At 46.6% G+C, this 16292-nt stretch overlaps 1 protein-coding gene across 5 annotated transcripts in view; it reads left to right on the forward strand.

Annotated features, from left to right (window-relative positions):
* The window catches only part of r3hdm1 (R3H domain containing 1), a 38204-nt gene that overhangs the window by 13027 nt on the left and 8885 nt on the right, over nt 1-16292 (forward strand). For all 5 annotated transcript variants that reach the window (XR_014699807.1, XM_084574339.1, XM_084574342.1 and 2 more), the window contains 13 exons: nt 4527-4647; nt 6034-6112; nt 6625-6684; nt 6821-6961; nt 7205-7313; nt 7476-7571; nt 7837-7862; nt 8120-8173; nt 8777-9009; nt 10292-10561; nt 11080-11243; nt 12760-13113; nt 13304-13430. Coding sequence is in view for 4 of the 5 variants with exons in the window: in XM_084574339.1 (XP_084430465.1) it covers nt 4527-4647; nt 6034-6112; nt 6625-6684; nt 6821-6961; nt 7205-7313; nt 7476-7571; nt 7837-7862; nt 8120-8173; nt 8777-9009; nt 10292-10561; nt 11080-11243; nt 12760-13113; nt 13304-13430 (1834 nt within the window). In the remaining variant the exon portion in view is untranslated. The remainder of the gene's footprint in view (nt 1-4526; nt 4648-6033; nt 6113-6624; nt 6685-6820; nt 6962-7204; nt 7314-7475; nt 7572-7836; nt 7863-8119; nt 8174-8776; nt 9010-10291; nt 10562-11079; nt 11244-12759; nt 13114-13303; nt 13431-16292) is intronic.

A 16292-nucleotide genomic window follows, 5' to 3' on the forward strand; every position in this document is an offset into this window, starting at 1 on the left:
AGGGTAAGAGAGGAGGGAGGAGGCGGCGGCGGCGGTAGCTCGGAACAAGGGAAAGCATTCCGACATAGGTGAGAGGGGGGAGGGAAGACCGGGTGACTTTGCCGCCATCTGCCTCCAGCTCTCCAGCTCCGTCCTCTGCGGCAGGACAGGTGGCTGGTGGCCGCCCTACTTTTGCTGACTTCAGCCCTTTCCCTCTCCCCCTTTTCCCATTCCTTTATCTCCTGCCGGCATTGTTCATTCCCCACCGGCCCGACGCCGCTCAATTAGCTGGTGTAGTGGTGCGCTCACAGTCCCAGCCCTCTCCTCCCTCTCCTCCCTCCCTCCCCCTACCCCCTCCTCCACATCCATATTGCCTGATATAGAAAGGGGCGCGCCAGGTCACAGGCATTGGAGATGGGCGAACAGCGGCCCATTTCAATTTTTTATAGGTGTTATTTGGCCCTCAAGCCCAACAAGGGAGGGGAGGGTTTGTCCTTTTGATTTTTAGAGGACAGGTGGGAAGGACGGAGCGTTGCGAGTGTGTGCGTATGGATGCATGTTGGGATTAGGAAGCAGAGGACTGGGCTCTGTTACAATTTCGACTGAACCGGCTCCTGCCAGGTTCCCCCCCCCTCGCCTACCTTACCCTCCTCCGCTCCCCTTTGCGTGCTACTGAGAGACCTTATGTTTATACGCGCACACACACACACACACGCGCGCACGGCCACTAATGCGTGAAGTGCAGAGGCACCGAGCTGTCTCGCGCGCTGCTGGGTGGCCGGCCTCTCTGAGCTTTCCGCGCCTCACTTCCAGCGCCTGCTTCACATGACGGCTAAATGGAGCCGGGAGAAACGCATAAAAGTGACCCGAATCCCTCGCAGCCGAATGTCTGGCTTTTGTTTTCTGCTCTGTGTGTGTGTTTGTGATAGGAAGGAGCCCTACAGTGCGACCGCTTTGGTAGCATATGTTCTGCAGAAATTAATTCCTACTCCCAGGAAATGATGAATGTTCAACTTGAGATGTCAAATGGCAAGAGGGATTTTTAATTCATCTTTGCAGAACAATGCCTCTTATTATTTTTTGGGGTTTTTTTGTGTTTCAGTTTAGGTACAGACATAAAAACAGACAATTTGTTTTGAGCTCGAAGCACACGCATGCACAAAATATAGGCCAGTCATATTTAATTCAAAATCCTCCACTTTGTTTTAAAATAACAATCCTCTTTCCCCCCCTCTTTCAAACCTCTGTGGTTTTGTATGATTTTCACTTTCCCCTGTGCACTCTTTCCCTCCGCCCCTCCCCTACCTACGGACAGCCTGCGAAGTACTCCAAGGTATGGTCCGCTCGACGTGCATGTTGTACACGGGTGGTGCAGCCTGTCTCGTGCACTTGGACTGCGTTGTTTGCTTGGACTGAGTGGGAAGTCGCTCTTGTGTTTGAAACGAGTCGTCATTGTACGCATTGCTGCAGACGTCTAAAATTACCTCCCTGCAGTGTGTTGAGATGAGATGAATGATGGCGCGGGCTGCCGAGTGAATATAGTCTGAGAACGCGGCTCGCTGGACGTTTCCCCCCCCACCCCGTGCCTGCTGCATTTGATGTTCCCTCAGGAATGATAGGAGAGAGCGCTTAGGCTTTTGTGAAATCTTTTCTCAGCTTAATTTAGTTTCTCGTCAAGTTGCCCGAGAAGTTACAAGAAGCTTTAGATGGCGCGGCAGGGACAAGCTCAGTCGCTCGAGAAACGACGTGTCAGCTGAAATGTGAATTATCGAACGTGTATGATTTGCTTGCAAGAATTGATTGTGCTCGCTGGCTGTTTTTACTGTTTTACTTTGGCTTGTCACTGTGATGATATTGATGCAGTCGTTGCGCGTGCATGGTTTTAACTGTGCCCACCTGCCTACAACCCCTCCCCTCCCCTCCTCCCCCCAACCCCCCCCTTAGTCCAACACCAGGCTAAAGCTCGTGCGGAGCCTGGCGGTGTGTGAGGAGTCCTTTTGCCCTATCCCCGAGCCTTCGGCAGCACCTCAGGTAAAAGAAATCTCCCCGAGTGTTTGTACATTAGTGACCATACACATTCTGAGTAGCACAACAGTCACCATTTATGCTCATCGTGGTCAGAGGCCACCTTGAACGCAGCACTTCCCTCCTGTCTTGATTGGTATTTTGGTTCCCAACTGCAGCTGAGTTGCTTTGCTAACATAGCATAGCATTGAATTTTTGTTAGAATAAGTGTACAGAAAGTATATAAGCTTCTTAAAAAGATTCAGAAGATGCAAATGTGTTGAGTTTAATTTCAGAGTTGGACCAGTTCTTCATTTCAGATGGGCCTCTGCTGCTTGATGATGATTAAATACCTCGATACATATTTGCGTGTGATGAAAACATCACATCATCAAAATAAAAAGTACCAGCGAGCCCCTACTTTGCTAAATCATTTTTTTTCTCCACTGTATCTGTGGGCAAAGCCCCCCACTGATCAAACTTCGTCCATTACATGCCACTCTGCACAGCTCCTGGCATGCTTTCACACACACACACACACACATACACACACACATACACACAGGTGTGTCCGTTCCAGGCGTTTCAGCCAGTCAGCACCAGGCTGCATAACCAGAGGGCGGTGTTATTCCCACAACAGTCTCGCATCGTCTGCACTCACACGACGTCCTGTATTACTGCCATCAATCATGTCGGGGAAATTACAATTTCCACACGTCAGCTACAGAGAGCTGTGGAGCGATCTAATTGAATACTCCTGATATTTCCCCCGCTCCTGTTATTGGCCCCGGAGTCATGACTCCTTCTGCGGCAAAACTAACCTAGAGGGGCAAGGTAAAGCAATAAAGGAAGAAGAGCAGGAGGGGCGGGGGGAAACACATTAGCGGAGTACAAATTCAGCTGCTCTGATTCTCAATCAAACCCTCATGATCATCAAATCTAAGCACGTCCCATTGTTCACCATTTCACATTACTGCCTCAGCTGTCAGATAGTAAGGGGTAACAAAGGCCTGTATGGATCTATACACTGTCCCAAGTCATTGTCGCTTCTTGGCTGTCAATTCCAATCAATGGCCGATAGTCAGGGGCCCCTGAATGCGCGGCGTGCTTTTTTTGTTTCAGACTGACAGCACGTTCATTACATATTCACAGGGCCATCATTTTCACGCTGTTTTTCCTTTATCTCGAGGTAAATGGATGTCAGGAAACAAATGAGGCAGCTCGCAACAGCTGCACATCAACCAGGCGGCGTCCATGTGATGCCGAGGGTGGCATTAAGTAGCAAACATCAGCGTTCCTTGCCAGGGGAGAGAGGAGGAGAAAAAAAAAAAAAAATTAAATAAAAAATCCTCTTGCTTTGACACGCACGCGTCTGAACTTGCTGTCACTTACACAACACACCATCCCAGACTCATTTTCGCTTTCTCCCAGTCTCGGTAATTAGTCAGTCACGTTCCTCATTAGCATATTACATTTTCACATACATTCGGAGCGTTTGAAGAAGCGAAGGAGAACGCGGCGTCTCATTATCCGGCTCCGCAGCTGTTACAGGGATCAAACTCGTGACCTTTTTCCGGTTGCGAGCTGCTCTCCCACCACGAGGTCACCCCTTCTCTCTCCGTCTCTCTCTCCCTCCCTCTTCCTCTCTCGTTCATTCGTTTCCCTCTCGCCCGCTCGCACACACTCGCAGCCTCTGATGTTAGCTTTCCAGAGTTGTGTTTAATCCACTTACGGTGAACTGGCAACCCCTCTCCAGGATTCAGCTTCCCTTTCAGCCTTTGTGGAGTTGCCTGAAAAGCAAATCAGATACTTCTCTTGAGTCGTGTGTGTCTTTGTGTGTGTGTGTGTGTGTGTGTGTGTGTGTGTGTGGGAGACGAGGGAGGAAGAACTCGACTGAGGTAAACCAAGGCCGTTTTTAATAGATTTCCCAAAACATAAAAATAAAAATCCGCACTAGTCTTCCAGCCAGATTGCAACCCGGTCGATGTGGAGATTTTTTACAGTTGGCAGGGGGATTCCAGCTAACCCCTCATTCTGTTCAATGCTAAAATGTGTTGTTTAATTTCGAATTCATGTTTTATTCAGGCGGTTTAATAAAAAAACAAGCTAATCTGCCAGATTAATTGCCATAGTGATTTGGAATTCATGGACGCAGGCGCGTGATCGCAGGCAAGGAAACGGGTTTCAGTGATGAACGGGGAGAGTTTATTAAGTGTCTCACAGTCGCCTCTATTGACCATGCTATTCTCTAATTAACCTAGAACCCCAGGCTAGATCTTAGAGAATTAAATGTCTCATATTTAACGCCTTTTATTAGAAATTAAGGTCCGAAGAAGTCACATTTAGCATTTGACGCTCTAGTAAACTGTTGACATTATCGCTCTTGCGTCTGGTATCCAGTTGTACACACACGCTGCCAGACCTTTTTAATGTGGACATCGGCGAGAATCATTTCAAATGCAAAACTCCTGGATGCATGCAGGTTTTTTTTATATTTTTTTTAGTTCTTTATATTTTCTTGCCCTCCCTCCCTCCCTGAACAGGATGGATTCCTTCTCCAGCCCTTTGAAAAGGAAGAACGGGCCGCGCAGGATCAGGCCGAGAAAGAGGACAGCTGCAAGGTGGAAAAACCAGAGAAGGCGCCGAGAAAAATGCTGTCGAGAGGTGAGAAATGCAATTAAACCCGAAGTGAACTGCTCATTTTCAGCTCTTTCATTTGTGGAAATGGATATTTTTTCCAAATATCACCTTTTTCCTTTACTTTTTATCCATTTTAAAAAAATTCCCCACCGTATATATCTGTAGGGACAGGCCTGCTTTTATATAGTTTTAAGCATTTTTAATGAAATTTTACTTGTTAATCTCCATCATCAAGTCCAACGGGTTCAATGGAAGCGATTTGCCTTCACAGTCACGGCAGCTGAAATGTTTCCATCGACACGTCGGCTTTCTTTACATCATGAACACCTGGGGCCTCATTTATAAACATTGCTTACTCCCAAAAAAAAAAAAAAAGGAGCTTGAAATATGCATGCGCTTCCCCTCATCCAAAAATTGGAATTTATATATAGCATCAAACGGGAAGAGCTTCACCATGATATCGTGGTGACAGCGTGTCAGTGGCGACACTGAAGGCAAACTACTGAAATGAAGCCAAATGCGTTAATGATACTTATCACACAATCCATGTCACTCAGCCAAATTACAGCCTTCTAATAATTATATCCTTTACCGTGTCACAAGGAACATCCAGTCCTAAACATTATTTATTTATATATATATGTTTTTTTTTTTTTTTTCTGCCTCGGCGTCCTCCAGTTTGTCCAAAAGCACTTCTCCATTTTAAATGATATCTCATTATGGGCCGATAATTGGCGTGATTCAGTTAATTGCGACAAGCTCAAGGTGTGAAGCAATTATACGGATTCCCACGGGCGAATAAAGGTGTCTGCTTCCCTCCGCGGAGCAACAGCACTGATGAGGCAGCCTCCAATTATAGAAACCAGACACCCACCGAGGGGAACAAGCTCCTCTTGCCCCCCCCCCCCCCCCCCCCCCCCCCCCCCCCACCGACTCCCACTCATGGGTCCCACTCTTTTGTTGTTACACAGGAGAATGTTTTCTCAAGTTCTTTATCCGACCACTTCCTCATTTCTTAAATGACTCAGCTGGCTGTGCTTTTTTTCCGTATTATTCTCACTAATAACCCATCAAATAGCAATGTCACCCTCAGTTTCCCTTTTTCGCCATGCTGTCTGGCTTTTTCCATTTCCCCCTCGCCAATATTTGAATGACAAGCTCGTTAATTAGCATATCAATATTCGCGACACGCGTTTCATTAACCGCTCGCCGTTAATTTGGGAACTTAACGGAGCGGAACATTTCAAGTTGTTGTTGGTCGTATAAGAGCGTTTTGATAATTACTTTCAGGTAAACTTTGGGGTCATTTCATGAATCAGAATGTTTTTTAGCTCACGTAATGAATCAGATCTGAATTGAAGATCAGTGAATTAGCGTGTGTGTGTGTGTGTGTGTGTTTCGTTTGGTTAGATTCCAGTCAAGACTACACAGATTCAACTGGCATAGATCTCCATGAGTTCCTGGTCAACACGCTGAAGGGCAACCCCAGGTGAGCACAGCGTACTTTGAGCTTCAGGGTTACTTCTGTTGAGCGTATCGATTTTTAGCTCCTCTCTTAAGAGTACAAACTGCTGCACAAAAGTTCTGCGTCTTTTATATAAACTTCATGTCTCAAAACTCACTGAGAACTTCTTGGTACAGTTCCTCGTCCAAAATGGTTGGTGGGTAAATGGCACGTAGAAATGGAAGCGGTCCTGGAGAGCTGCTGTGGCTGACTTGCTCTTGCCAACCCCAGTTTGTGTCGACCATAAATTAACATTACATTTGTGTCTCGGAGCTGGGCTTACATTTTTCTGGAAGCGTATGCCGACAGCTCTTCAACGGTGTGAGAAAAATGTATTTAATCAGGCACGAACCAAACCTTTTTAGATTTATATTAGAATATGTTCTCTCTATTGGTTCTATGGCGTGCTAGCATGTTAGCAGTTAGCGTACAACTTACGCATCTCGTCTAGTCTACATAAACAAGCCTGTTTTTTTCTTCTTTTTTTTTTTTCTTAGGGATCGAATCATGCTGCTGAAGTTGGAGCAGGAAATCTTGGATTTCATCAGCAATAATGAGTAAGAAATTCATTAAAATAAACAGTGGACTACTTGTCTCTTGCTTCCCTCGTTCAGGTTGAGTTTGCGACTCATGGAGGTGGTTGTCCATGTGTTGACTTCAGACTCATGTTTCTCTGCGTTCACCTCCTTGTAGAAGCCAAAAGAGGAAGTTCCCGCCCATGACGCCCTACCATAGGATGCTGCTCCATCGAGTGGCTGCCTACTTTGGCATGGACCACAACGTGGACCCCAGTGGGAAGTCAGTCGTGATCAACAAAACCATCAACACTAGAATGTGAGCCTCTTTTATGTCGTTATTTCCAGATTCCATACTTTTTAATATAATGAGATAAAAGAACGGCCCTCCATACTTTTTGCTTGTTAATTGCGGATAAATTGTCAGCAACTTTAGACGTTGCAATCAACCGACAGCCAAGGCGGTTTCCCACCCTGCTTGTTGGTTAACATATGTTGCTGTCAGCATCAGCCTGGAATTAAGCCGCCACTAAAACTCTTGTGTGAATCCCCCCACCGACAGACCCGATCAAAAATTCTCAGAGCACATCAAGGATGACAGGGCGGACGATTTTCAGAAACGCTACATTCTCAAACGAGACAACTCCAGCTTTGATCGCGACGACAGCACGGTAGGTGTTTTTTTTTTTTTTCCCTTCTTCTTCTTCTTCCACCAAGCTGTCACTTTCGTTTCCTGACATGTTGGTAAGAGTGGGACAATCTGGCGTCCCTGACATAGTTGCTAAAGAAGCATGTCTCTGTGTGTGTGTGTGTGTGTGGTGTGTCCTTGCCAGATTCGAATGCGTTTGAAAGCTGACAAGAGGAGCAAATCGATGGAGGAGCGGGAGGAGGAGTACCAGCGAGCCAGAGAAAGGATATTTGCACATGATGTGAGAGCAGTTTGTGTAGGCGGAGTGGGAGGACGGTGGGGAGGGTTGGTGGGGGCATGTTGCACAAATCTTTGTGTCCTTTCTATTCATGTGTAAATTCAGTAGATTTCTTGCTTCTAATTACCACTGCTGGATTTATGAATTTATAGACTCCAAATTTATGATGTTTATTGATGAGCTGATTCATTTATGAGGAGGATGCAGATACATGGTTCAAGTTAGTAGTATGTTTGTGTTTAACGGTTGTTTTCCTTTTAACCCACAGGGAGATCACTTCATACTAGATAGAAGGTAAGTGGTGAAGTTGCATTCATTTCAGCTAATGCCAGCTAATTGGCCAAGGTAGAGCCGATTTCATCCTTTAAAGTATACCTAAAGCTCTTCGCAAAGCTCCTACTTTAAATGATGTTCAGTCACTATTATAGTTTTCCTGTCAGAGCAGCAATTAGAGTCAGCTCTGCCGCGTTTTAGAAGAGAAGGAAAAAAAAAAAAAGCAGATATCTCATTTTGTCAGCGGCTGCTCCGTAATACCTCTCTCCTCCCTTCAGCGCTCAGGATGAAGACGCACGCATGAGCACCCAACAGAGGCGGCAAATGTTCAGGTGGGCCCACCCCCGTCACACATCACTCAGCTCCTTTCAGATCCGCGGGCAGAGAGAACCCTTTGAATCGCCGTCTGTCTTAATCGGCTCGCTCAGGAACACGAGTGCTGATCTGAGGATTTGTTTTTTGTTTTTTTCTTTCTCCGCTGTTCAAGAAAGCCGCTGTTAAATGGGATTTTCTGCCCGGGCGTCCTCATGTGGGACGTCCTATTCAGACCAAAGCTTGGCAATTAAAGCGTGAAATGTTTTTGTTGTTTTTTTTTTTTTAAGGCCCCCAAAAAAAATATCATGTTTTTTATTGATCATGTTTTGAAGATATTTTAATATTACGTCTGATGCAGGTTTGCTCTTGAGGCCAACTAATTGATAACCATTGAAATCATTGTTTATACAATTTCCAAAATGTCCAAAATGTAAAGGTTTGGGAAATAAAAATGGCTATTTACGTGCAAATTATCAAAAATTATAGAGAAAATGATCAGCATATTAATATAAAAAAAATAGTTGTTGTCATACTTGCAACCTTACTTAGGACATAATATTCTAATGTTGCATAAAATGAGCAAGACGTAGTTTAAATTCGACTATTCCCTTGCCTCCCAGGTTACGGGCCGGCCACTCCGGCACCAGCCGCCAGAGCAGCTCCGAGACGGAAACGCTGCCGCGACTCGGCGAGCCCCGGCCGTGGAGCAGCACGGACAGCTCGGACAGCTCCAACCGGCTCGCCCCGCGGCCCGCCATGACCAAGGCCAGCAGCTTCAGCGGCATTTCCCCCGGCCTGGTGCGCGGAGACAGCACGGCCAGCAGCAAGAGCACCGGGAGGCTCTCGAAAACAGGCAAGAGAGACGGCAGGCGTGGACTAGGGCTGTGTGAACAGCTGCAGTAACGTGTGTAAATACAGAATGTTGAGGCGCTTGAGGGGATGCACTCAGGTAATCTGAAATGTATAAAGAATAGTATCCTGCATTTGTTAAAAAATGAAAAGGATTTATTCAGCCATGCACAGCTACAGTATGAGGAGGAAATACCCATCAATTCAATAGTGAATGGTCGACAGAAATAAGAATTTAGCTTGGTGAGCTTCGAGCAAAATCCTCATTTGTATTTGGGGAATGTGAGGTCTCATAAGAACAAATGTTTGTCGTCCTGACACGGTCGATAAAAGTCTGCGGGCCGCCCCGTAGCCGGACAGCTGTCAAAACTAATTACCGCACAGCCACCTGGTGATGGAAGAGGCTCTTTAAAAAGTGTTGTAGCAGCACGTAGCGTAAAACCTAACAGCGATGACTTGCTGCATAATGCATGAGTCTAAGCGCTGGGAAGTGCCGCGCACGTCGCCGAGATGAAGTTAAGGCTGCTCCTCCACCGCGAGTGCTTACTCCACAATATGAAACATTTGTAACTTGATTGCCTGAGATTAGATATTCTGCATTATGTGCTTCTTTACCTCGGTGGAATGCAGGGTCCTGGTTGGGCTCTGCTCTCCATTTTGATCTGTTCTTCTTTTCTTTTTTTTTTTTAACACAGAAGTAGAAGCTTGTTGCGTGAGCATTTTTTAAAGTTGTTTACAAGCCATCCGGCTGCCATCACTTTGTGTCTGGGGATATAAGTCGGGGAGACATGTTGCCCGTGCTGCCATGTTCTTCAGTGTCTGCCCTTCTCCTCTGCCCTCAAATAACCGTTTGTTGCCACACAACCTTTTACTGAGAGTTTTTTATTTTTTTTTCATCTAAAATCTTAAACACCAGATTGCAATGTCAGTCCCTCCTCCCAAAAACTAGACTTCTTCGTGCACTCGCCATTTTCCACGGGATTCGTTAATTATACGGGGAGAGATCCATCACAGACGGAGCAGAGATACCAATTTCTCCATCAACTGTCGCCTCAAGAGACCAGAATGCAATGCAGCTACACCAGAGAGAGGTTGCATTATTAGCAAGAGACACGACTGCGAATTTCCTCCCCTGCTTCATTATCACCGTCAAGTCTTTCCACCCACGTGGATAACTGGCGCGCCTAAGGCAACAAATTAACGCTACGCTCCGTGTCTGTCTTAAGTTCACTCTGGGAAATTTGAGAAGTAGATGCTCATGCGCTCCGTGTTCTGCCTTTCCCCAGGTTCAGAATCGTGCAGTAGCGTCGGTTCCTCGTCCAGCTCGCTGTCCCGTCCTCAGCTGCCTCTTCCGATTTCAGGCCCGTCCCGGTCAAACATCCCCAGCACGCCTTTAATCCACCCGTCCACCGACACCAGAGGCCCCGGACACCCCGACATGGCCAAGAACATCCCTTCACAACCGCCACTGCCTGCTGACACAACGAACTATTATGTGTTGCCGCTGGAAGCCTCAGGAATACCACCTGGCAGCTTTCTGGTCAACCCACACACAGGTTAGTGAAGCCATACCACTGTTTAAACATCAGCAAGTAAAGTTTCTATTCAATAACGCCAAATATAAAACCCGCAAGATTTCCTTTTCTGACTGCGGTGACCCAATCTAATTAAATCAAAGTAAACTTTCCAAAAAAATAAATGTTCCTCTCTTGTAATTTTCTTCCTTCCTAATGAATATTCATGACGCTGGGACAGAATTACAGATTGCCATGGGGCTGCTCTCAGTTTGTCTGTCAAATTAGTAGTCAGACCAAAGCATGCTGATCAAAATGCAGCGAACAGATGGGAGAAATCTGTAAATATGCATCACGGGCCCAGCGCACAGTTGTGCACTTTTGGGCTGCAAACTGATCTTCTGAAGCTGCCAGGGTTGTTAATTCCTGTTGGACATGTATGGGTGTGTCCCCTGGCTGTCACGAGGAGCGCCGCTCGAGTGTTTTCCTTTTGTATTATTTGTGTGTGGAAACGCTCGCATCACCGTGGCTTTTGGTCTCTTCCGAATTAAATTTGACAGGCAAGCCTTTCATCCACCCCGATGGCAGCGCCGTAGTTTATAACCCGGCCAGCATCGCCCCCGCTGTTGGCAGGATCCCACAGCAGGGGAAAACCCCACAGCAGCCAATGTCTGCCGCATCGCAGCAGCAGCAGCAGCAGCCAACCAATCACCTTCACTCGCAGGTCAGTGGGCGGGACAGTCTTTTTCCCTCATTCAGATTGAACTCATCTTAACTACATTGCCTTTCCTGACGTTTTCTTTCACTAACAAAGTGTTGAAGAGCTGATAGAGGAATGGTAGGAGCTTCACTAAACCATTTAACTGACAGTTAACACTAAGCCCCTCCCACAAATGGCAATTATCCAATCATAGTTTAGAGTAGGCCTGTCAACTTTTGGATTCAAGCATCTCATTCTAGGCTAGCTGCTTTGTCCGTGTCTTTTATTGGATTAGGAAAAGCTAGCTAGTTAGCATTACACTAGCCAAAGTGTTAGCCAAACATGTCGGTTAGCATTTACTTACTGCAACAAAGAGGGAGGGGCTTTAGCGAAGGTCAGGTTGAAGCTCCTGCTATTTTACTAGCGTCCTTTGTCCAGTCTCATCTCCTTTTCCTTCTTTCCATCTCTTCTTCCCTTCCTCCCTCAGCCGTTCTGTCCTCCTCTCCAGCCGTCCTCTGAGCTTGTCCACAACCCAACGGCCTCTTACCCTCTTCCACCTCCTCTTCCTCCTTCTCAGTTCCTGCCCGTCTGTCCTAACCAACAATACTCTGTGGTACAGAACTTCTTTCTTCCGTGTTATTACTCCTGCCTCCGCTCCATCTCCTGTCAGACTCGGCTCATTAAGCGTTTATTTATAGGCTTTTCTCTGAACTAATTAAACTCTGACACGAGTGTCCAGAAAGTGCAAAAATCCTGCTCGGTTTATGTCAGGAAGAAATGCTTAGAGCTCTATTTTTACCGAGGTCTCCGTACATACAGCTTTTTGATTAGCTCCTTAAGAGACTGTTAGCAGAGTTATATTTTAAATGCAGCTGGATCTTTGCTACGACAGGTCATCTAAACTCAAGCACAATATTAATTTATATTTCAAATCTTGTCAACAAATCTTATAACTCTTTCAATTAACTATTCCTTTAGCTTTTTTTTTTATCCTTGTAAAGGTGTATCTAAATCCAACCGGAGCTATTTCCCACATATGTAGATCATGCATTCGCTTAACCTCATTTTTGACCTGGTTTTAGTGAAAGACATGCCTCTGTGACTAATTATGCCTGTGGAAAGTTCTATTAATATTTAATTCATCACCAGATGTTAGCGCTGAATAATCCATGACTAAAAACACAACTTGTCCAACAACATGTCAGAACTGACCTGGACTAGAGTGCGCTGGTGATACAGACGAATAGTTCACTCCAGGCTGGACTAGTCTCTGCAGACCTGGGTCACAGTTTGGCTCTCTGTATTTGTTTGAAGCTTTCAAAGTGGAAGTCAATTTGACTAATGTCTTTGATTTAGCTCTTAGCTTAGAGATGAGTCCCTGGTGATTGGGATGTATTGATCCATATTCTGAGCAGGTTTAATGTAAATTAGATGCTGTAACCCGGTGCCTCTGTGCTGTATGTTGCTATGTATCTGGTGATGTCTGTTCTTGCGTTTCATTTTCCGCTTGTTAAAATTTAACGCGCAATTATTCCTGCAGCCTGACGCCCTCAGCGCCCAGTTCGGTCACATGACTCTGGCACAGCAGCCGCCCAGTGACGGTGGGTCCTCGGCTCCGGATGGTCGCCACTATTCCTCCGTATATCACCACCACCACCACCCGTCCCCTATGATGCTGCAGGGAGCTCCACCACAGCAGGTGGCCAGCTACATAATGGCGGGGCCGTCAGGAGGACACCCAGGGGTTCTGCAGGGTCAGCCCGTCCCACTCCCGACCCCGGGCCCGAGCCATGCTTATCCCAACTCCACCCCGGGCCCCGCTGCTTTCCCGGGACCCACACTGAACCAGCCGCTCCTCCAGCAGCACACCTACATCCAACAGCCTGTCCAACAGGTAGAACAAAAATCATGCAGGCTGTTCAGAACCGTTTGAGAATGTGGTAATCTGTCATCATGAGTCACCCATGCAGTGAAAAGCAGCGTTATGACTAAACCTTTATTGCTCCTCTTGCTGTGAAGTGGATTCAGATGGTACAGTAGATGCGTCATACAGTCCTTGAGCTTGTGTTATGTGTCTCCTGCAGATGTCCACGTGTTATTGCTCTTCAGCCCACCACCCACACTGCTCCAGCCAGCAGCAGCACTACAGACCCGCTGTCAACGCGCTGCCCTATAACTGCCCTCAGAGCCAAAACCTGCCCCAGCAACAAGGTACAGACAAAGTCTTTTTCCCCCCACACACACATTTTCTTCTATTGTGGCAGCTTCACACTGCAGGATGTTTTTTTTTCTTCAGCACACACAACGTGCCCCCATTTTAGAACGGCCTCTTTGATTGTCATGCCACCCGGTTCAAAGTTGCACACCTTGATACCAAACAGCAGCAGGTTCCTCTTCATGTCTCCAGTTTCCCGTGCTAAACCAAAGCAACAGAATATTCAAATAAAGCTTTGAAATAGTAGCACAGGGGATCTGAAGACGAATCAAAGGATGTTTTAATGAATAAGATCCACAGGTTCCCCTTGAACTCACGTTGTTAAGAGCAAAGCTGCATGAAAAAATGCGTCGTCCTCAATAGACTTTGTAAACTTCCCACTTTTAGCTCTTAGATAGCGTTTTTGGTTGCCCTCGTTTGTTTGTTCTTCACAAGGGAGCTCCACCAGCCGCAGTCCGGCGGCTCTGGTGAAGGACAAATATTCCTTTCCTTCCTTTCCTCTCCGTTTGTTTGTTTTTATGAGTTCAGATGTCTCCCCGGGAGTCGTCCACTAGATTATTCTGTTTCTATTTTTCTCCTTTTTCCTCCTTCACCACAGGAGTGGGGATTGTTAGCTCCTGCTCGGTCTCTCTCTCACCGCACGCGCGCGCGCACAGTTGCTCAGCTAGATGTAGCCACAGTTGTGACTTGTAAAACCGTGCGCGGGCACTGCTGTACACACGTCTGTGGAAGTGGCTGCGGCACTATTCTGTCATCTCTGGGCTGCAAATATGGCTTCCCTGCTGGGGAACCAGGGAATAGACAGCGGACAAATGAAGCTGACCTACAAAGGCAAAGGACAGCAATTATTTCTCATGGAAACAGAGAGGGGGGGGAAAAAATGACTTCAGCGCCTCGCTCCCCTTCTGTTTTTGCATTAATTAAAGAAATACACACACAGGACCATCTAAAGGTGAAGACACGGCAGCGTAGGTTGCACACATAATAAATAAGTTATCAGTGGGGAAGTCTCTGATGGCCAGACAGCGCCCACAGAGGAACCTGTCAGCGTTTCCACACGCTTGCATCAGAGAGCCACCGCCGCCACAGGGCTCCAGCTTCAGTCATGGTCCTTCTCAGAAAGCGTTGTGTAATGTATGTGAAGGCAGAGGAAGACTGGTCCTTTTATTTTTACTATTAGGCAGCGGTGGAGGTTATTAGAAGACACAATCCTTAAACGTCACCACGAGAAAGGACGTGCAACCAGGCTTATTTCAATGAAAGGAGCATTAAAGGACATTTTCTTTGAAGGAATCCTGTTTCTGCTTCCCCAGTGTGAGGATTTGGTGCCAGCCCTACTACAAACTAAATGTCATTGCTTGAAAGAAAATGTCACCTTGATGGAATACATATACATGCCATTTTATATTTCCCAGTCCAGTTGTCTCGGAGTGAAACAAGAAGAACATAAAAATACTGCCAGTGTAAAGGGACTAGCTCTTCTTGTCGACTTGTCTTGCCAATGATGGCGCTCCATGTCGGGACCCAAAGTCTTGGACGGTGTTTTCTTGCGCTCGTTGTTTACTGTCAAGATCAGCCTCAATAGTCTGGTCGACAGTTCCTGGTAGTGTGGGTAATTCCAGCCGACGTCATCCTGCGCTAACATAACTGCAGTCTAAGCTAAATACTGTTCTTGTTCTGTATGATTTTACCACAAGGAGGAAGTATATGGAGCCTGAGAGGCGGAATACGGGGCCGGGACGCTGTCTGAGAGGCCTCTATGAATCTCACAGTGAACCGGTCTCTTTTTCAGCCCCTTACTTGTCACCGACAGGACGTTCATTTGGCGAAGGCAAACCTGAGCAGTGAGAAATGGTCAATGCGGCGGCGAATTTATCGTAAATCCGGTCGATGTTGAGGGAAGGAGTGTGAACCCGAGGCTTAAAATGGCTTTTCCTGACAAGATCGGGACATTCGGTCGTTATCTGCGTCTGATGGAGGTAAAGAAGTCAAAATCGTCCCTCATCTGCTGCCTGCTGGAATGGAATAAAATGGGGTGCATTTGATATTATGGTCATTTCATGCTTGGTTTGCAAGTGAAGGTGGGAGGCGAGGGAGGATAAAAATAGTCCTACCTGCTCTCTCTTCCTCACGGAGCACTTTCATTGTCTGGTTGTACTTTTCTCCCAGGGCGGCAGACTGTAAAGACACCTTCACAAAAGGACGTCCTCTCCTTTGTCACTTGGATTATTGCTGGTGTGTGTGTGTGTGTGTGTGTGTCACCGGGGACAGCTTTTTCAAATGTCTCTTTTTGTCACCTTGACATTTAAGCGCCTGATTTACCCCCAGTAGGAATTAGGCGCCGCCATTTTAGGCCGTTCGGAAAATGGTGCGACTTTCCATCGTCTTTGGCGCTCTATTTTCTAACCTTCTAAAAGGGTTTTTAACAAGTACGGTAGAAATGAGATGTGTCGTTGAAGTGAAAGTTGTTTTTTTTGGTTGCCCCCCTCCTCCTCCTCCTCCTCCTCCTCCTCCTCCTCCTCCTCCTCCTCCTCTTCAGATCGACCACTCAGGTTGCAGGTTCAGGCCACCGCAGGCTAAATCAGATATATTGACTTTCTCATTTATTCCAAGTGCCTCAAACCCGCGTAGCTGTAACAGCTCAACTCCCCGAGCCTCCACTTCTTCTATTGTTCTCACTCCGATGTGGCTCCGCAGTTCTTTGTTGTGATTGCTTTAACAAGCAAATATCCCTTTAAAATCAGTAAAATGTTGAACAACTTTAAATCGTGATAGCCCCGGCTCTTTTTTTAGCGCCTTCACTTGCTGCGCCGCGTCATGAATATTTATTCACAGTGTTATTATTTATCAACGTGTTC

The sequence above is a fragment of the Chelon labrosus genome, assembly GCF_963514085.1.
Source record: "Chelon labrosus genome assembly, chromosome: 24".
Taxonomy (NCBI): domain Eukaryota; kingdom Metazoa; phylum Chordata; class Actinopteri; order Mugiliformes; family Mugilidae; genus Chelon; species Chelon labrosus.